Source organism: Wyeomyia smithii, chromosome 3, assembly GCF_029784165.1.
Source record: "Wyeomyia smithii strain HCP4-BCI-WySm-NY-G18 chromosome 3, ASM2978416v1, whole genome shotgun sequence".
Lineage (NCBI taxonomy): Eukaryota > Metazoa > Arthropoda > Insecta > Diptera > Culicidae > Wyeomyia > Wyeomyia smithii.
Genome location: NC_073696.1, coordinates 223,883,734 through 223,904,379, shown reverse-complemented (window position 1 = coordinate 223,904,379; position 20,646 = coordinate 223,883,734). Strand labels below are relative to the sequence as shown.

Below are 20,646 nucleotides of genomic sequence, written 5' to 3'. Positions count from 1 at the left end.
CGTTTTTGAGAGTGAAATCATGACAACGGGAATCGAGTCAGGCTATCGGGGTTTTTATCGGCCCCGTGGGCACTAATCTGCCTGTTTCGCCCCCAGTAACAAACAGCTGATTGTCTCGATCGATTGCCATGCAGGTTATATTGGTGAAAAGACCGTTTGTTCTATTCGGAGCAATATCCAACGTTGAAGAATTGCTTAAAATGTCCCAAACCTTGAAGGTACTATTTTTATAACCGCGAGACTTCTGCCATCATGTATCAGTTTAGCTACATTACGACGAACGACGATTTTTATCACGGGAAAGACTCTTACTTCTATGTGTTACTTAGATTTAAAAGATAAATTAGTTATCGATTAATCGACCAACTATGATAGACTCGAAAAAGAACAATCAAAACAAGCAATAAAACAAAACAATCTCGACAAATAATTAGGTATCAATGTATCGGTACCATTTTTTCGCAGCGGTATACAGACTTATACAGACATTTTTATGGATTATACAGACTTGCCAAAAAAAAGTCTGGCATCGCTGGACACAACACACGCTAGGTGACGGACATGTGTTTGATTTCGAAGAAGTGACGATCCTAGAACGTATTGTTGACCAGGAAAGCAGAATCACAGTAGAGACATTCCACATCAAGTTGGTTGGCGAACGCAACGCGGTGAACCTCCAGCGTGAGTGCGGAACGTTCAACACCAACTACAATGCGCTTGTGGTAAAGCTACGGCAAGGTACAAACAGCGGACGGTGGAGAGGAAACAAATGCGACGATCAACACAGCATCACAGCACACCCGCCAGACAGTGATACCTGATCGTGCGGCGCTGAAAGAGGTGACGAAAAGCTGCGGCGATCGAATTGTGAGTTGTGAAAGAAAAAAGCGACAATTATAACAAAACGTTTTTATGTGTTTTTTTTATGTATTTTTAAAAAAATGTTTGTTTTTTAAATAAAATTGCAGGCGTCAGAAGATGGCTGAAACGCAACAGTAGGCCGAAACGTCACGCAAAGTAAGAAATGTTTTGTAATTGTTCACCTAAAAATATCAATTAATACGATACACATTTTACGAACTGACAGGTGTCACGAATCCTGACGATGTTGATGATGCTTTTACGGAAAAACTAGATACCTAACCATAATCCTAACCATTATGGAGAAACTAGATCCCTAACCATAATCCAATGTTGTGGGCCAACCGACGTACCGAGCTACAGGACAAGGAGAACATTTATCGTCAACTAACTGCCATCGTGGATAGGGTTCCAAAAGGCGACTTCGGGTCCGACAACACGAACTACGAGCGCGTCATGGGACACCGTGATTTCGGAGAAATGAGCGAGAATGGCTAGCTATTCGCAAAGCTTTGTGGTTACAACGACTTGGTCATCTTCGCTCTTTCCTCATCGACCAATACACGAAGTCACGTGGTTATCCCTTGATGGACGTACCGAGATCGACCACATCTGCAATAGACGAAAATGGAGACGGAGCTTTCATGATGTCCAAAATAAACGTAACACCGACATCGCATCTGATCATCATTCAAACGGCGATATAACACAAGCCGACCGGAAGATCCATCTGTGAAGAGATCGCTCGTTGGCAAACTGAAGATCAGAGCAGGGGACATTCCAGACATTGACAACGCCTTTTTCGAGACAAGAATAATCTAAGTCTCGACTACTATGTGATAAGGTCGTATGTCTAAACGTAAACAAAACGAGTGAGAGTCATATCTCTTATACTTTACTAGCACAAATCATCTCTCACTCGTTTTGTATACGTTTAGACATACGACCTTATCACAAAGTAGTCGAGAAGTCAGGTGCGCACCCTGAGGAAAGAGTGGATCGCAGATGGATGATGATGGAACCTGATGGACAATAGAGGAGCAGAGAGAAGCAAAAGCCGCAATAGAAGAGGCAGAAACCCGAGGAGCCAAGAACGAAGCGCGTTAGCGTTATTTAGTTCTGGAGAGGAATGTTAAACGCTTTTGTAGACGGGACAAGCGAGCGTGGGCGGACTCCCTGACTGATGAAAGAGAGAGAGAGAGCCGCAACAACTGGCGGTATACCCCTCTTCTAAGATATCTCACGTCGCCTGAGAGGAGCTAGGATGAATCCAAGAATGCCTGTGAAAGACGCGACAGGACAGCTATTTACCGACCAGTTGAAACGCTGGTTTAAGCACTCTGAAAAACTTTTTTCAAGTTTTGACAGCCAACCAGCCATCAACATCTCGACAGGATTCGTCAGGGGTGCGACGTACCACTTACGTCACTTCCGAGCCGCTTTCACTGCAGGGGATCGAAGCAGCAATCCGATGTATGAAAACCAATAAGGCTCGCGGGGTCGATCGCATATCAGCAGGGATGCTTAAAGCTGATCGCATGCTATCCACAAGAATACTACAGCAACTATTCTGCAGTATCTGGTATACCGCGTCATTTCCGGTTGACTGGAAGGCGTCTTAGTGAAGGTCCCCAAAAAGGGTGGTTAGACTGTATGGGACTATTAGGTATCATGCTACTGTGAATTGTTCTTAAAGTCCTATACAAATTTATCCTAAATCGGAAACAAAGGATCAACGCGACTCTACTACTGCAGCAGGCAGGATTTCGTACCGAATGATCCTGGGTGGACCATATTGTCATGCTCCGCATTATACTAGAGTAGGACCAGGGTTATGAAAATGACTGCGAGATATTAACAGCAAATTTTCAACTAATCCGGCTCACATTGTATTGCACAACTCTCTCTACTCCCCACACGTTCGGTAAACAGTCCGATAGCAACTGACGACAGCACACATGCTACTCCAAACGGGCTGTTTTTTTTTCATCTCCTTATGATTGTTGGTTCTTCCAAGCTATCACAAATGACAGCCTATAATCTTCCGACATCCTTCAGTACGAATCCAAGCGATTATGATTCACGACAGTAAGGCCGATGAAAGAATGAAAGTGAGATGGTGCGAAGCAGTGCCTTAGAATATCAATGTTTATTCATGAGTAGATGAATTGAATTAAGCTCAGTGTCAGCACATTTATTCTCTGATGCAACTCAGGAACCTATGTTCATTGCGACGATGCATGAATATCGTTTCTAATATTCAATGACAGAACAGCGGAATGAAGATCAAAGGACTCGTAATGATATTCAAAGAAGCTTCGGTGATTATCAATCCAAGTAGTGCAAATCTGTTTAGACGCTGTACACTGCCCAGTACAGTATAAATGGTCGAATAAGGTTAATTTTAATTTTCACTAATTTGATATGATTTTCATTCTAGACGATCAAAATATCAACACGAGTGTTAAAGTTTATCTTGTCGGTGTTCATCGGTTGTTTGGTATCATGAATATCAACGGTCGCATGGGTAGTACGATTATCAATATAAAGACGGCTGAAAATCGCTGCTTTTGAATATCATGACAGTGAATATTCTCAGCACAGGTGCGAAGCACGTTTTCTCTTACGTGGGGAATAATATCAACAATTGAAACGGTTTGCTTTGTATTAAATATGCCCTCGGACTGTGAAAAAGATGAAACGAAAAAATGCGAGTCGATGACAGCTGCAGCCGATCAGCAGGCTGTCAACAGCAACAGGACATCCTCAAAATGAATAAACTAGGCTGTCATGTCCGAACGAACAAAATACAAGCGCAAAAATGAGCTGTCGTGCGCTATACAAGAGTTTCGGTGCCTTGTGTAAGCTGTAGCTACAGGGGGTAGACAAAATGACTGAGACAGACAAAATTCTGTCAATTTTTGAATAGTCAGAACTTCACGAAAAATGAATCAATTTTGATGAAACCGGTTTCATTTTACTGGAAAACTATTTTAGTTTCCAAAATTTACCAGGGAGTTTGACGGGACCAACGGACACCGGAAATATTTCGAATTTTATGAGTGTGTGTCGAAATGTGCATTCTTGCAACGCTTATAACTTTTTCTAGCATCTTGTTTCTTATAGGGTAATATGTTTAGAATGAACTAGAATTCATTCCGAGTTCATTGGTACCCAAAGGTTGAAAATCCGTCGAGAAACCACCAAAATTGGAATTAATTATGTTTTTTTCAGTTTTTTTGCTGTTGGGTACATATAACAGTACATATAACCGATAATAACCAATATTTTAAAAATCAATTTTTGTTTTCACAATATTTTTTCAGTAAAGAAATTTAATTTTCTAACATTTTCAGATAAAAGTTCAGATAATTATTTAGAATTTATCCATTGAAAATCATTCTCCATCTCTCGTCATTATTCGAGGGGCGAGGCAGTTTTCATCTGAGTTTCTCTTATGCTTGGGAGTAACTCTAATTTACTCACCATTACTCCGAAATTTCCAGATGATTCACATCTTCGATTACCTTGAGAACAAGAAAAATATATGAGCGGTGAGACCGGGTAACATTCATATTTATATTCGCGGTGGGGAAAAGGTTTAAGGATGGATTTTGGAGACACGAGATAAATGGATGGAGACACGAGAGTTACTCAGATTTGCTTTTTGTTTTTCACGTTTTCTCAGAAAAACTCAAAGTTTCTCACTTTCATGTGAGTTGCTCTTTTACTTGGGAGTTACTCTAATTTACTCAATATTACTCCGAAATTCTCAGATGATTCACATCTTCGATTACCTTGAAAGTAAGAAATATATATGAACGGTGGGACCGAGCAGCGGTGGGAAAAATATTTAAGGATGGATATTCAGAGACACGAGAGTAACTCAGATTTGCTCTTTATTTTTAAGATTTCCTCAGAAAAACTCGGAAAACCTCAAATTTACTCACTGTCTTACCCCTCGTCATTATTTAAATATGCTGATTCATAAGAAAGAGGTTTAAATACTTCAAACCTTTTCAAATGTTAGTCCAGATGAATTTTCAAAAAAATGTTTACAAATTCGCTTCGTTCACTAAGGCCTACACAGTACACACCCACAAAGTTTTATTAAATTCTGCTAGGGTGCCCAAGGAAAATGGTACGCAACAAGTGAAAAAACTGTCAAAAACAACATCCATACTTAATTAATTCATATCTCGATGGTTCTTCGACAGATTTTTAACCTTTGGGTACCAATGAACTCGGAATGAATTCTAGTTTATTCGAAACATATAAACCTAAAAGAAACAAGATGTCAGAGAAAGTTCTAAGCGTTGCTAGAATCCACATTTTGACACACACTCTCAAAATCCGGATTATTCCCGGTGTCCGTTGGTCCCGTCAAATCCCTTAGTGATTTTTGGAAACTAGAATAGTTTTCCAGTAAAATGAAACCGGTCTCATCAAAATTGATTTATTTTTCGTGAAGTTCTGGCTATTTAAAAATTGGCAGAATTTTGCCTGTCTCAATCATTTTGTCTACCCCCTGTTTATGTGAGCTCTCATGAATAGCTTATTCATGAGGCTGTTAGAGGGAAAAGAGAGAAAAGTCGTCAGTATAGTGTCGCTCTCCAGTCTTCTTTCTAAGCTTGAGCAGGACAATGAATTCCATGAGTTCCTATATTAAGTATTCATTGATTGCGAAAAAGATTTCGATCGACTTAACTACGAAAATCTATGGAGCGTCTTAAGGTGCAAGAGTCCCAGATAAAATCACCTAGCTCATTCAAGCGCAGTACGAGGGTTTCACATGCAAAGTTTCTACATAACGGAAACTGGTCACCGGCGTGAGGCAGGGATGTATATTATCACCGCTACTGTTCCTCCGTTTTCGTTATCGACGAGATCACGGTAGGTGCAATTGACCGCGTTCCGAATCGTGGGCTACCCTGGAAGCCTAACACCGTTGAGCACCTCAACGACTTCGATTTGGCTGATGACGTTGTGTTACTAGCACAATAAGAAAGTCGAAAGCTTCTTATATCTAGATAACCAAACAGCGTTAGGCGGCGCTACGAAGAGCGACGTAGGTGCAAGGATCAAGCAGGCTGGGGCTGCTTTTGCGAGTCTACGAAACGTATGGAGATTGAACCAGATTAGTTTGCGCACCAAAACCGGAATTTTCAACTTAAACGTGGAACCTGTGTTGCTATACGCCAGCGAGACGTGGTGTGTGTCAGCAAATTCGTGCCTGATGGGTCTCAAATGCCGAATTTCATCGCCAGTGCTATCAGAAGCCGATAACAACAGAAATTCAGAAACGATGCTAGGGGTGGGTCGGCCTGCAAGCAAGTGCTGGGCTGAAATCCAGTAGGATACCGTAGCAGAGGTAGAACCAAGAGCTCGTGGCGACGAAGCCGCAACATGGAAATCTAGAAGTCGATAGGAATCTGACCTGAGATCAGGTCAAGGCTGAAGCGAGCAGCCTTCCAGGTTAGAAATTTTTTAACGTTACGGTGTTTTCAACATCCAGCGTGATAGCCTCTAGTGTGCTGTCCTTGACTTCTAACACCTGAGAACGAAATCAGTCAATAAAGGTCACGGTAGTTTGTGCGTCCTCGTTAAAACCAACCATATGACATTCATTTGCTTTGGGATCCCACTTACGGCGCTTTTGTTTCGAGATACACCATCAACCATGTACGCTGAACGATTGTCCGGTTGGTCCCATTCACCGATGCCATATATGCAGCGTTCCGTTCGACAGCCACACCAGAACTTTGCCAGTTCCAGATTGCTAACGCTGCTTGAAAAGTTCATCTTCAAAACGTCCCTTTACCACTGCGTCATCGCTAGAGTTTATCACCTTGCGGCCGGCGTAGTTGATCGTGTAACCCCTACTCGCGAAATTGTTGACTGAGAGGAAATTCACGGATAGCTTCGGGATGTATTGGACATCATTCATCGGAATCTCAGATTTTTCGTCGCAGACAGGTTGAACGACAACAGTTCCCGTTAACTCAATGTCAATCGAAGCCTCTTTCGCGACCACTACCATGCCACTAGGCTGCCGCTCATAGCAAGTCCGTTCCATTTGCGTTTTGGTGCTGACGAGAAAACAGCAATTGAAAATCGTAACGCTTTGGGTGAAATTTGGCACTCAAATGCTTTTTCAATCAAGACCATCAACAGAATTTAGTACTGCAATGACAATCTAACACTTTTACATCATAAAACTTGTATAAACACCGAAATTTGACTAAAATTTGTTGAAAATCATAAGCTGGGACTCACATGCGATTACTTTTAGGGTACGTAGGCAGAATGATAGCAAGTCAGTCCCATAGCCAGCTACGACCGGTGATGAAAAACCAACTACTGCAAATCGATGGCGGTGCTATAGCTTACGTTTGGAATGAATCTATCGCTGGTCAATTCATAAATGACCTTCTCTCGTGCCTTATCAAACAAGTTTTTTGTGAGAAGCATAACATAATGTACCAACTGCGCCGCTAAGAATAAAATTAGATTTTGTTTTTACATTTGATACTACTGATAAATTCGAAATCAGTGTAAGTAACTTATTCTAAATTTTCCTGAGAGCGTCCACACGTTCGTGACGGCGGACAGCTTCGACGTAGCAGTGGAAGCAAATATGGAAGAACAAATACAGCTTAGGAAAATGTTTGCTCCGTTAAGAAACAGTTAAGTAGCGTACCGAAGTATTTGATATGACTAACAAATTCTTCAAAACGAAATTCACGACAATAATGTTACAATTCTGGCCCACGTCTTTACATAAAATACGGATAAAATACGAAAAGTAGTATTTACTCAAGAATGCTTTAACTAACAATACAGTGACACACCTGAAGCGTTCATTGTCAACAACCAACAGCTGAAAGAAGCTACTGATGGAAACTTTGTCTTGAAGAAAACATTGTACTATCAGCTAGAGTCACACGATGTAGAAAGTGTAAAATTTAATCAAACCTCCTATCGAATATCACTTGGTACATCCAATTCTAAACCTGAAGACCATAAGTTGTGGTATATACGAGGGTAAATATCACATTTTTCATAATCATTATTGGCTGTGGGGTTAAATTGCGAAGATTTTTGCAATGGGACCGACTTGCGATCACTTTTGCTATGGGACAAACCGACTTGCTATTTTTTTCATAGTTCCTCAGAACGAAGTATTCAAAAATATTAGTTCTATCGAAAGTAGACATAAAAAGGAATTGATTCCATAAATAAACTCAAAATTGACAGAAATGCAATTGGGACGGACTTGCCATGAGCGGCAGTAGGGCGCTTCACACTCTGCAGCAACACCATTATCTGGGTCATGTGGCATCACTGAGCGCTTTGAACGTCGACCAACGGTACAAAGGCATCTCTCTTCTTCATATTTCTGCAATGCCTACCCAGCAATGTGCCCATAGTTGTGACACTTTCTGCACTTCGGTCTCTTTGAAGGGCTGGATTGATTGTGACTGATTGTGGTTACCATGGTTCTGGTTTCCAAGAAAACAATGCGTACCATGGTTAAGTATTCCGGCATTGATTGTTTTATTGTTGATGTTAGAAACCGTTATGGCAACTTGTCTTCTCACTATGTACATAAATAGGCTCCCTAGTTTTAACCGGCATCTATCTCGTCCACTTTTAAAACACGCTAATTTACTGAAAAATTTGTATTAAATGAACTGCAATCTTGACTAGAGGACACTGTATATTTAGTTATACACTGTTCTCTAATCTTGGCAAACGTTTGGCGTCATTAACGAGAATCGTTTTACATATTGTTAAGCCATTATATTTGCGAGTTTTACGTAAGTTTCGTTATTTACGCGGTTGCCAACGCTGATTTCGAAATTTACATGTTTTTAATGCGACTCACATTCTCTGTATCAAAATTTAATAATTCGTAGTAGAAGTTCTGTTTTAATAAATTACTTGGAAGCTTGCACGTACATAAAAATATTATGGTTGTCCGACTTTTCCTAGAAAACCATTCCCCAGAAAATAAAGTGTCGAAGGATTTTCCCCAGAATGAACCATTCTCCAGAATGCCAAATCCCAGAATATACTAGTTACCAGAACTCTAAACCCCTGATAGTACTAGTTACCAGAAAACCGTTTCCCAGAATGCACCAATGCCCAGAAAACTATTCTCCAGCATCACCGTAACCGGAAAAAAAAACATTAGTAGGGTAAGATGGGTCACGGGGCAAGATGGGTCAGTGCCGTTTTTGAGCGTGAAATAAGTTTTTTTTTGTGATGACACTAATTTTGCATGGTGCTTAACGTATTTTTGACTACGTATCACGTGTTCATTGTTCATATTTGCATATTGCTTGTTTTTAATAAATAAAATATTTTTTCGCTAAGTTTCTTAGGCGATTTACACTTTTGAAAAAAACGTGTTCTTTCGTCGTACGCTATATAATTTGAAGTAAACCTTTATTGCAAAAGCAGTTTTGCTCATGATGTACTAAATAATATGCTTTTGAGCATAAATAAATGTAAAATAAACATGAATATTGCAATCGTGGCCTAAATTAATGATTGGGGCAGTATAGGTCACCCAAGACAAGGCAGTATAGTTTTGTCAACATTTCAGTTTTAAGGCTAGATTCGACGCAAATGGTGTTGTCACTTTGAAAAAACATTCATTGCTTCAATAAGTCGACAGTAGCGAAGTTCTTCAAAATGCTACAAAAAGTAATCGCCGAGGAAAATTTCATCCCTTCGGCGGTATAATATGGACGAGATGACCCAATACTTTTGTTATCTATGAAGAGAAGGCATTTTTCTTGCTATCCATAAAAAGTTCGTTGAGATTTAATCATAATTTTGTTCTGTTTGAGAGGGTGACCCATCTTACCCCACCAAATGACCCATCTTGCCCCGCCTTTTTTACAGTGCAATAAAAAACAACCTTTTCTAAGAATTCTGTAAAAGCGAACCAACACTTGATTTTTGTTATTTTTTAGCGTAATTTTATAAAATATGCATAACATCAATATAATCATCTGAAAAGTAGACCAAAAGTAACTTCAGTTACGAGATATTGAAAATTTGGCTTATTTGACCCATCTTGCCCCACCTTACCCTATTCAGTTATTATATTGTTAAAATTCTAAATTATTTGACATTTTTGATTAACACTTGCGTACTAGAGCCGAAAATATGAAAATTCTTTTACCTGCCATTCCGCAAGATCTAAACCGAATTTGATCGAACCTTTTTCAAAGGATCACAAATTTATCATAGTTTTTGGGACAGTAGGGGACATTTGTTCCGGATTTATCAAGGGGAAAGGTGGGGTAAGTACCCTTCCAGAGACACAGGCTAAATTAAAAACGGTAGCGAAACCTTGCTTCAACATATCAAGCTTTAGGTTCTTGCAAAACAACAATATTAACGATTGGTATTTCGCCACTTTGTTTTAATTCGATAGACCCGCGACCCGGCAGCCCCGTAGCCCGAGTCATCACAGTCTTCAGAGCCAATCCTTATCCCGAAGTTACGGATCTAATTTCCCGACTTACCTTACCCACATTGATCTATCGACTAGAGACCCTACACCTTGGAGACCTGCTGCGGATTCGGTACAAGCTGTTGAGACTTTGCGTACCCCAGTCTTCGATTTTCAAGGTCTACTACCATGCTCTACTAGCCTGTCCAACCATATCTCTCTATGAAAGACTTCCATGGCTAGTATGACTGTTAAACAGAAAAGAAAACTCTTCCGATGTCTCTTGTTGGCTTCTCGAAGGAAAGGATTCATGTTGCCATGATTACAAAGGCGCTACCGTTTCCGGTGTGCACGCCAATGCAAACGTATACTCAACAGGTTCCGGAATTGTAACCGGGTTCCCTTTCGCTCCTTTAATATATACTAGTGGATGTTGCATCGACCCAGGAAAACGAACGAACCTCTACAGAGGTAATTTCTGCGGGGGGGCTGCCCCCCATGTGAACTAGATTAACCGAATTAAGATGAGAAGGGGTATTTTAGATTTTTGGTCAAGGAGCCTCAGAAATCAATTCGCTACTGTGTTTTTGTGGTCGACTTGTGATGTTCATTCAGCCAAAAACGATTACTGAAAGTTCTCTGATTTTATGACTATGGCCTGGTGTCAAGCGCTTACTTATTTACTCCATGAAAGAACAAATGTATTAGTTGACAATAAGTTGATTCAAATGACAGAATCGTTATACATTTCAGATATACAAAAACTCAATTTTAACAGATTTTCCATGTTGAAAAATAATGCATATTTCTTCGTTTTAGGATAACAGTTTTCTGGAAAACGGTATTTTCTGGTAGATAGTTTTCTGGGCATTGGTTCATTCCGGATAATAACTTTCTGGGGATTAGTACTTTATGGGTAGCAGTTTTCTGGTGATTGGTACATTCTGGGATTTTGTTTTCTGGGGAAAAAGTTTCGGCGTTTTATTTTCTGGGGAATAGTTTTCGAGGAATTGTTATACAATCTAATATTATTGAACAAAATTAGTAACATCTGGCGGACTTCAGTGAACAAGCAGCCTGTCAGAAGGAAAGGATGCCTGCAATAGTATTACGAGCAAAATATGTTGAGGTGCCTGAGCATCTCATCCAGATAGTAAGATTGCAAGAGTTGAAACTATTTATTGATTTCTACCAATAGTTAAACACGCGGTCGTGTCTTAAACACCACCTAAGTAATGTATTTATGATCGAAATATTTAAAGACCTCCTCAGAAAATGATAACACACTTCAAATACATAAAAAGCCTCTTACTCTGCATGCCATAACCGTTGAAATCTCATGTCCTAAAGCTCTTTCCATTTTCTTGACTCCACGCTACTATTTTCAACTACCTATATTCAGCAAAAAATATTTTATAGAGGAACAAGTGTAACCAGTCGTCCGATCACCGATCGAAGTCAGTCTGTCACAGCTTACAACAACGACGATATTGTCCTTTTAATTACATATTTTTGCCTATTTATAGCCATATATACAGCTGTCGCACTTGTTTTGGTTTCAAGGCATGCCATCAAGAAGCGCTGGTGACACACGTTTCTTTCTGTACAGTTTGGCGGGTTTTTCATTTTATTACTCGTTCCTGTAGTTAGTAGATGCGGCTAGATTATTTATCTATTAGCTTTTTCTACCTTCTTTCCCTGTACTATGCTTGAATGATTACTGGCCATGGGGACAGAGAGAGCGTTACGGCAGATGATACCATGTGGCGAAATAGACGGGAATATACCGAGTCGATTCTGTTGGCATCGAGTCAGTCGAGTTGCAGATTTTGACCCCGGTAGGTGTCTACAAGAAAACAACAGAACTATTGATATTCGTCGGTGATATCGTGCGTGACGCAGTGACAATGGGTAAAGGCAAAGGTGGCGGCGGAGGCGGAGGTGCTGGAGGAACCCAGGGTGGCAATGTAATTATCCTAAGGAGGAATCGAAATCCTTGCCGGTTTTGATTCCACCATTTGATCACCCGTTCGGAACGGTTCACTTTATTTGGGCTTGGTTTCAGCAAAAAGGTGGCGGAGGCAAACCAAAGGGTGGAAATGACGGTAAAAGTGCTGCTGGAGGTAAGGGACCAGACAAAGGAGGAAAAAAGGGTGGCAATAAAAAATAAGGACGGCAGTATCACCAGCTTCAACCCGTTCCCCGGACAGCATCCATATACGGTAGCTTTTCGGAAGAGATAAATTTGAACTGTGACCAATAATTGTGAGATTAAGCTAGATCGTGTTACACTTCTGTGAATGTTTTTATTACATATACACGACCACGTTTAAATTATATTGTGTAATAGTATTTAAGATGTACATACTGTAATTATTGTATCCGACGATAATAAAACGACGCAAAAGCTATATTTAAATTTTAGCGACTGACGGATAGAAAGTGCATCATTCACTTACCATTATATCACGGCTGTTCGATCTATTTGAACCAATCTTTATCAAGGCCAAAGAATGCTGCAGCGCCCTTGGCATAGTTTTGCGCCGTCACCGACGATGAGGGAAGCACTTCTTTTGGTTTACTTGCCGAGTTTATCTCTTTGAGAGATTGTTTCGTAACCTGAGCAAACGAAATAAAAAATGTTCGTTCTCAATTTAAAATATATTGATTTTGTTACGTATTCATCTGCGCAAAAATGAAACAAATACAAAATTGCCACAAGAGAAAATTGTTCATGGGATGGCATAGCCTTGCACAGGGGTTCCGATTTGACATTGGTTCTTACATGCAATTTAATAAGAACGTAACGCTCCTGTCCCCCATGCACAAGACTATGAAAGATTTGTTCGTTTAAAATATTTTTGTTGAAATAGTAAATTGTAAGGTCGCTTGAACACAAACAAGAGTTCGTTAGTTTGGTTACAAAAATTAAAAAAAGAAGTTTCTCACAGAAATTTCATTGAAGAAATTCTTAAATGCCATTAGAGCTGCCAACTACATTACAACAATAAATATTATATTTAATTTGAAGCTCAAAGCTAGTTAGAATAAATTCGTAAACTGTTAGTAAAAATCACACCGTACTTGCTTGGGAAAAAGATTTTTCAAGACAAACTTTTCATTATCTAACCCTGTAAATAGTCCAAACGCAGTGATATTTGAGAAACTACAATGTTTTACAAACAAGTAACTAAAACCTACCTTTTCAATTTTAGTAGCACCAATTTCACTCTCCACGGCAGCTTCCCCCGCTACGGACGCACTTTCCTTGGTGACGATGGGTAACAATGGAAACCAAGTTTCGCTGGCGCTATTAGAGCTGACCGCTAGAATATTTGGATTCTTGTCCTGTCCTAGCTTAACCGAAACAGTCTCACTCGAACTCACGCCTGTCGTGCTGAATTGATCGCGACAGCTGAGAACACCGTAAATATGTTGCATCTGCTGAACAGCATGTTTCACGTTAGCATTCAGATGCGGATGGAATACATCGAAATCGAACGGATCAATGAAATTTCTAAATATATCGAGCAACAGGTTGCACTTTTCGGTGAACTGTCTCAGCTCGTGGCCTCCGGTGAATAAAGTTTGGACAAATTTTAAATCGAAATAGTACTGTAGTGCTATGTTCTGGGTTTTATTCACAAACTCATCCTTCGACAGGCTTGCATAATGACTTTCGAGATAATGAAGTATTCGTTCCACGATGTGGGCAATGATCGCCTTTGGAATCGTGTGTGGAATGAAGAAACTAAGCTGCGTAGCAATTACGTGCAAGAAATGCTGCAGTGAAAAAGTGGGAAACGCAGGGATTCGAATAGTCGACTGTACTGGTTGATTGTGTTCGTCATTTTCCTCGATTGACACGGTATTCCAGAGCTGTAGAAGGAAAGCTAAAATTAATAAACCATAAACATTAACTTATGATTTTGAAAAGCTTACCGGAAAATCAACCAACAACGTTTGATAACCTACATGACTATCAAGCTTTGGCCATCTACCTTCAAAATCTTCCGACCATAGTTTCCAAAACCTCAAACATTCATTATCCAGTAAACCGGCCATTTTGCCCCACCTATCCGTTCGTAATTCAGACACTGCTTCACTGTCATATTGATCGTCATTGTCCTGCCAGTTAGCACTACCGAAGCTGTTCGTCATTTGTGCTGGCGTAAGGCATTGCTTGAGCGAGGGACAAAGTTCTTTAATAGCCATCATCAGCCGAGCGATTAGAATGTGATTCTCGGAGGTTTGTTTATAATCAGCTGATTTTATAGATGTGATCAGCTTCGACATACTTTCAGAACTGCATTCACTATAGAAAACAATGAGTCTTTCCACTTCTTTCGCATCGGCATTCGCCAGGAAGGAACATACATCTTTACTCAACACCTGAATACGCTGATCGAGTAGAGAAGCTAGTCTCACCAGAGGCGGAGGAAAAGCCCGAGTTTTCATCAACAGGTGATGGCGTGCTATATTTTTATTATCTAGCGCCTCTTTCAGGTTGGGTGGATTGTCATCCGTTGATTCAGTCCAGACAAATGATTTTACGTCTTTAAGCGATTTGTCGATAGATGCAATTCTGAGCAAATTTAGAATATCAACGCAATTTTGTTCCACCGTTTCTAGCCAGCAAGTTTCGATTATTGTTTTGACCCGGTTATCGATCAGCGGTTGATAGAACATCTTGTAGAAATCCAAATCCTCATCCAACGATAACTGCCGGCACGTTTCTTCCCAGAGGTCCGGTTTTTTGGAAGCATCCAAACAAAGTTTTCGCACATCATGCAGCATCTTGATCGATGGAACGAGGTTCATGAACGGAACAAGCTGATGGGTAGCAATTTTTTCTACACTCTCGAGCCAATGCTGTGAACTATTTCGGACTACCTCCGAGTTTAGGGATTCAAGCTGTAATCTGGGTCGAAATTTGCTGATTATGTCTGGTAATGTTTGAATTATTTTTTGATCCTCCGTTTTGATTAGTGTGATTGTAGGTTCAGAATTTTCCGACGTTACAGTCATGAGCTCCAGAACCAGCAGTCCAGGTTCTTTATGTGTCCCAATAAAACATTTGTGAATCAGTTCGACAGTGTTCATCAACAATTTTAAGCTGGCTAAAATTTTGTCCTTGACTTTTTCGTGTTTCGAATTATCCGAAAGCACGGTAGAAAATGCTTTAAGACGCATTTGTACGAAAACTGAAAGAATTTGACCTTGTTGGCAGTTTTCGAGCAACAATAAACTGGCCAGGCATTTAGTGGCAACCTCCGGAGCCAGGTCCTCTCGCTCTAAGCAGATACTGCAGTTCTGTTTGATAGTAAAAAAGAACTGACTCAAAACTGCCCACTGCTTTTTGGCGACCGGAAATTTAGCCATTAGCTCGCTGTTCGAATCCAGCTGCAGTCCTGTCGAGATGTGCCTGGCAAAGATGAACAATTGTGTTGCTACGAAGTATTCCTCACTATCGATTGCACTCCAGATCATTTCCGGCAGACTGGTGAGTAGTTTGATTTGCACTACGATTCCGTGGAATTTATTACTGTTCTTTCTCTGCGCCCCAGTTGAGCGGAAGCCGATAAGCTGATGGTCGTGCAACTGCCGGCAGCTTACTGATACTTTATCTATATTTTCGTTGATGGAACTGGCTGTCGTTTTCATATCACCAATTGTGTCTGCTGCTTTGAGAAGATCTCGATAGCGTTCCCTACAAGCAGATGAAATCTGCGAATCTTAGATAATTTGCATATATAAAAGCTGTAGGTCACTCACCCGACCATGGTGCGGAGTTCCTCACGCTTCAGCTCCACTTCTGCCTGAAGCCGCTTGTGAACTTGATCAATTTCCGAAATGTTGTACTGCTCGAATAGCTTGTCAACATTTATGTTGAGTAGATTATTTATGTTTGCCATTTTTCAACTAAAATTTTACGGGAATCACCAGAAACGACGCATTTGTGAAAATGCCAACACACCGGGACAAGCGAAGCAAAATAAAACGAAAAGGATTTGCGATGTTTACCACAATCACAGAATCACGCATGGGAAAACAAAAGCTCCGTTCGATACGTAGCTGGCGCTGATATAAAATGATTGTTTCATGAAGCATCGAGTAGACTGATTAGTATACAAAAATTAATAAATTTTATGTGAAATGCGTAATATATTTTACCCAATTTAGTTAATAACTTGGGATTATATTGTTACAGGAGCTGATAAGCACATTTTGTGTTGGGATTGCAGATATGAAAATGTATAACATCACAACACCAGTTTCTCTTTGCGATGATTATTGAGAATCACGCTGCATCCCTGATTTTTCTAATACTGCAACAGCTGACGTTCCGTCACTACAAAACATTTGATAGCAACGATAGCAATCATCATCAAAGTCAAAAAAATCTAATCCATGTCGGCAACATCGAAAATTGTTTTACTGAGTGCAACGGCAGGTACATTAGGCATTATAGGCTATGTACACTACCGACAAAACTACGACAGGTAAATATTTAAACAATAATTGATAGGAAATGTTCTGATGTTTTGAAATTACTACTTTGAGCAAAAGATTTCGTGTTTTTTTGCAGAGCAAAATTACATGAGGGAGTTTTAAGGGACATCCAGCGACAGCAGCTGAGGAAGATTGAAAACACTTACAACCTTCAGCAGCAAATAGAACGAACGAAGCAATTAAGACAACAATTGGAACAAGACGAACAATCCACAGCACTGTTAAAAAGCCAATGAGAAATGTGTACCTAATCTAGTCGAGTTATTAAAAATATTTTTTTACTAAGTTCTATTTATTTTTTATTGATTTCAGTAGCTTGAATCAAAAGCTATGCTATGCATATTATAGGTTAACAACATTAGAATGCAACAAACTAATTGGAGTTTAAAAAACTTCATTAAAATGGATGAGAAAGCGTAATTAATCACTCATCTGTACGAGGGGGAATAACACGACCCATTTCAGCCAAGCGTTGGCGTTCGGCTTCCTTGAACGCCTTCTTCTCCGATGGTGCCATCCCGGTGCATTTTCTAATAACATTCGAGCGCCGCGCGTAAGCCACCGGATTGTATGGTCTTACCTTACAACCCTTAAAGTTAACAAACCGGATGGTTTCGTCAAAACCGACAGCTTCAGAAAAAGAAAATCACTTACCGTTTCCCACGATTCTTCGTCTACGTCGTCCTTAGGATTGTACACGTATTCCGTCGTTGGTTCCGCACTTGCCGTTACCTCTGGAGCGAATGTTGCAGCTGATGTTGAAATACAGTACTTGTAACGGTCGAATGTTTCCCGATCCGGGCAAACGCTGGAATGATACTATAGGGCAAGTCAGTTTGTTACTTTACTGACCGAAACAAGCAAGCATCACCTTAAGCTCTTGTTCCGGCATGTCATGTGTCTCGTTGAAGGGACACTTGACGTACTTCAAATTTTTATGATTTTTTCGACACTTGAACAGATGGGTCTGCATTCGAAAGCTCATAATTTGATGGGCACGGTCGTACGGACATTCCACAATGTCTTCGTAGCCAAGCAAACTTATGTCGCTATGCTGTGCACTGGGGAGGGGTAAAGTATCGTTGCACTCACAACAAAAAAGTTAGTTAATATTGATCAATTTACCTTAACAGTTGTCGATTCATTTTTTAGTAGCACTGCAAATATTTCGCTCCAGAGCACGAAAAAGCAAGCGGAGTTGAAAAGATGGCTGATCCAGAAAAATCGCGCCAAAGAATAAGAATTCCGTTAGCTGCAGAGCTGCCAGATTATATTTTGACGGAAGTCTTTCTGTGCACACTGAAAGAAAACTATATCAAGAATTGTGTTTAAAAATGACGGAACTGTTCAGTTCGGGAGAAAATTTATAATAAATTGGTTGAAAAGGCTACATTTAGTATCAAAACTTTCCGAAAACTAACGATTTCCAGAACCAGACACAGGCATAAATAAAACACTATGAAGAATTTCGACCAATAGTTTGATTAATTAAAAGTTGTAAATAAATTCATGGTAATCAACACCGTTTATTTTATCAATTTCTTTTAGATAAAAAACGATAATAAATTTACACAGTAAGAATAGCTAAAATACATATATGTAAAAAGGTATTACGAAGGTTTCAGAAACATAATATTAGGATTCTAGGCAATGTTCATTTTCTCCCAAATGGTAGCACTAAATTTTACCGCTAACAAAGATATTCAAAGTGTGTGAATTGAAAACTACACTTTCTCTTCAAAAAAAATAACCATAAACTTGTTAGTTGTCTTAACTTACAATTCAGGCAAAATTCAACGGTTGCTAAACTTCAGGTGTGCCTCAGGGATATTCTATTTTATTGAAATGACGAAAATAACAAGGATACATCTAATAGAACTGTTGCAAGATTCTTTATTGTGTTGGGTCAAATAAAATATTTATACAATACTCTATATAAACATATGAATTTCAACGAATATTTTCAAGCGAGAGCGTTTATCCAAGAATTGATCCACATATATCATTAACGTTTAGGTTTTGTTTATCATGAACGATACGTTTTCTTATAATTGCTCCATTTGAGATAAAAGGGTTATATTGGGTTCCCATTTAGTGCAATGGATCACTGTCACGGAAGGTTTGTGCTCTTAGATACTAACATGAGTTTCCTGTAGATCATCGCGGGTACCCTTTGCCGTGCCATTAAACCTTGATCTTGTCAGCCAGCGAACAGGACAGTCCAGTGCCGTCTGGTTCCACATTCAACGCCTTAATAACGCCATCCTCCAGTACCATTGAGTAGCGCTTGGAACGAAGTCCGCCGAGCGGTGGTAGATCAGCACCAAGATCGAGCTGCTTAGTAAATACGGCTGAAGGATCGGCCAGCATGCGAACCTTACCGGCCGTGTTGTGTTGCTTTCCCCAGGCCGACATAACGAACGGATCGTTGACCGAAACGCAAACGACTTCCGCTACGCCAGTTGATTTCAGCTCTGCAGCCCTATCTACGTAGCCTGGCAAATGCGTCTTTGAGCAGCCGGGTGTAAATGCACCGGGGACGGCAAACAAAATGACCTTTTTGCCTGCGCACAAATCAGAGATGTTAACCTTGTTAGCCGGGGAGTCCTCATATAAATCGATTGAAGGGATTTTGTCGCCTTCCTGAAAAAAAAGATTGTTGGTTAGATGTTACCGATAATAGCAATCGAAGCCCAAACCCTTTTATTTCATTTGCCCGCTTAAAGTAAGACGTGGCCATACAAAAGTGTTACAAAGGATTACCAGAATTTCTATTATTGACGGAATTTTAAAATAGATACTATAGTGAAGGGTTAATATCGATTCGTGTGAATCTTGCAGGAAGGCGTAATAGCACCTGCTGGAGCTTGTTGAATATTTAAAAGAGCTTCAATCGTCTAGTGTTCGAAAGGGAGCTCAAAAGGAAGGTACAACAGGCAAATTAAAATTTGAACGAATACAATTTTCTCAGTTATTGCTTGTTGAATGCAATGGTATGCACATTGGTACTTAAGAAAAGTAAATTGTTGTGCTGTTTGATAAAATAAACTTGTTTAAGTGCTGGTCGTGTTGAGTTGACCGTGTTTACACAATGAATTGCAGCAAGTATCGTCTAAGAACCTTTTCGTTTGTGGACGTTAGGTATTGACCAGATGCATACAAGGTAAATCACGTAATAAAAATAGTGAATAATACACAATAAATCATATTCCAAGCTGTCACTAAAGAGTGACGCCGCTTTTTCTCAACATTTTAAATTTAAACTTGAACTATCCACATACACCAAACCCTCTACGCAGAACCCTCGCTAAAAATCAAATTAGCATTACGAGTTTTCTTTCCGTCTGCATTATGTAATGGCCCGGAAAAGCATTGATAAGATTAGCTAGAGTTTGTACAAAACGCAAAAAAACATACCTTGATCTGCACCATTTTTGTCGTATGAAAGGAAAGCCGCTGAGTTACCGCTGTTGAACGTCCGAGTTGTGTTACTAGACTGAGTTTGCTGGTCAAACACTTCACTAGAACCGGATGCATTGAAAAATATCGAAGAAATGGAGAAATTATAAAAAACACCGACACTATTAAATCGAACAACGGGGAACAGTCGCAAATCAGCTCAGCCAAGAACAAACCTTTACTGCATAATGTAGCATTGGCCGATATCGGATCGATATTTACGGTATCGATACCTTGGGGCCTAAATATCGTTATTTTTTATCGATGCAAGCGACTTCGATATCAAGCTGGATCGATACTTTCACCCCGATATTTTTTCGATACTGAAGAGAAACTATAAAATC

General features: G+C 39.9%; 4 protein-coding genes and 2 long non-coding RNA genes across 6 annotated transcripts; 3 read left to right on the top strand and 3 right to left on the bottom strand.

Moving 5' to 3' along the window:
* The first annotated feature begins 642 nt into the window (after positions 1-642).
* On the top strand, positions 643-5,261 carry LOC129732024 (uncharacterized). Its single transcript, XR_008729143.1, has 3 exons — positions 643-867; positions 969-1,017; positions 1,088-5,261. It is a non-coding gene; the product is annotated as an uncharacterized LOC129732024 (long non-coding RNA).
* A 153-nt stretch (positions 5,262-5,414) lies between these two features.
* Positions 5,415-12,772, top strand: LOC129732022 (uncharacterized). Its single transcript, XR_008729141.1, has 2 exons — positions 5,415-12,297; positions 12,396-12,772. It is a non-coding gene; the product is annotated as an uncharacterized LOC129732022 (long non-coding RNA).
* A 17-nt stretch (positions 12,773-12,789) lies between these two features.
* Positions 12,790-16,319, bottom strand: LOC129732021 (conserved oligomeric Golgi complex subunit 1). The gene is made up of 4 exons (XM_055692478.1): positions 16,106-16,319; positions 14,273-16,040; positions 13,532-14,209; positions 12,790-12,949 (listed from the first exon to the last, which is right to left on the bottom strand). Exons 1-4 carry the CDS (start codon positions 16,243-16,245, stop codon positions 12,812-12,814), a joined length of 2,724 nt encoding a protein of 907 aa, XP_055548453.1. The 5' UTR covers positions 16,246-16,319; the 3' UTR covers positions 12,790-12,811.
* Positions 16,320-16,658: 339 nt separating this feature from the next.
* LOC129730191 (protein PET117 homolog, mitochondrial) lies at positions 16,659-17,134 on the top strand. The gene is made up of 2 exons (XM_055689334.1): positions 16,659-16,833; positions 16,920-17,134. The coding sequence occupies exons 1-2, from the start codon at positions 16,742-16,744 to the stop codon at positions 17,077-17,079; spliced, it is 252 nt and encodes an 83-aa protein (XP_055545309.1). The 5' UTR covers positions 16,659-16,741; the 3' UTR covers positions 17,080-17,134.
* On the bottom strand, positions 17,121-18,122 carry LOC129730190 (gametocyte-specific factor 1 homolog). Its single transcript, XM_055689333.1, has 4 exons — positions 17,969-18,122; positions 17,715-17,904; positions 17,498-17,662; positions 17,121-17,432 (listed from the first exon to the last, which is right to left on the bottom strand). Exons 1-4 carry the CDS (start codon positions 17,986-17,988, stop codon positions 17,268-17,270), a joined length of 540 nt encoding a protein of 179 aa, XP_055545308.1. The 5' UTR covers positions 17,989-18,122; the 3' UTR covers positions 17,121-17,267.
* Positions 18,123-18,707: 585 nt separating this feature from the next.
* On the bottom strand, positions 18,708-20,505 carry LOC129731774 (peroxiredoxin-5, mitochondrial). The gene is made up of 2 exons (XM_055692024.1): positions 20,261-20,505; positions 18,708-19,486 (listed from the first exon to the last, which is right to left on the bottom strand). The coding sequence occupies exons 1-2, from the start codon at positions 20,378-20,380 to the stop codon at positions 19,028-19,030; spliced, it is 579 nt and encodes a 192-aa protein (XP_055547999.1). The 5' UTR covers positions 20,381-20,505; the 3' UTR covers positions 18,708-19,027.
* Positions 20,506-20,646: the final 141 nt, after the last annotated feature.

What these genes read in the sequence shown, in the direction of transcription:
- LOC129732021 (XM_055692478.1), bottom strand. Translation starts at nt 16,245, where the DNA reads ATGGCAAACATAAATAATCTACTCAACATAAATGTTGACAAGCTATTC. An exon ending in GAACTCCGCACCATGGTCGG is followed by an intron (nt 16,041 to 16,105) that starts GTGAGTGACCTA and finishes ATCTGCTTGTAG; the next exon opens with GGAACGCTATCGAGATCTTC. An exon ending in CGTTGTTGGTTGATTTTCCG is followed by an intron (nt 14,210 to 14,272) that starts GTAAGCTTTTCA and finishes TTCCTTCTACAG; the next exon opens with CTCTGGAATACCGTGTCAAT.
- LOC129730191 (XM_055689334.1), top strand. Translation starts at nt 16,742, where the DNA reads ATGTCGGCAACATCGAAAATTGTTTTACTGAGTGCAACGGCAGGTACA. An exon ending in TACCGACAAAACTACGACAG is followed by an intron (nt 16,834 to 16,919) that starts GTAAATATTTAA and finishes GTTTTTTTGCAG; the next exon opens with AGCAAAATTACATGAGGGAG.
- LOC129730190 (XM_055689333.1), bottom strand. Translation starts at nt 17,988, where the DNA reads ATGAATCGACAACTGTTAAG. An exon ending in ATGAATCGACAACTGTTAAG is followed by an intron (nt 17,905 to 17,968) that starts GTAAATTGATCA and finishes ACCCCTCCCCAG; the next exon opens with TGCACAGCATAGCGACATAA. An exon ending in ACGAAGAATCGTGGGAAACG is followed by an intron (nt 17,433 to 17,497) that starts GTAAGTGATTTT and finishes GTTAACTTTAAG; the next exon opens with GGTTGTAAGGTAAGACCATA.
- LOC129731774 (XM_055692024.1), bottom strand. Translation starts at nt 20,380, where the DNA reads ATGCATCCGGTTCTAGTGAAGTGTTTGACCAGCAAACTCAGTCTAGTA. An exon ending in CAAAAATGGTGCAGATCAAG is followed by an intron (nt 19,487 to 20,260) that starts GTATGTTTTTTT and finishes CTTTTTTTTCAG; the next exon opens with GAAGGCGACAAAATCCCTTC.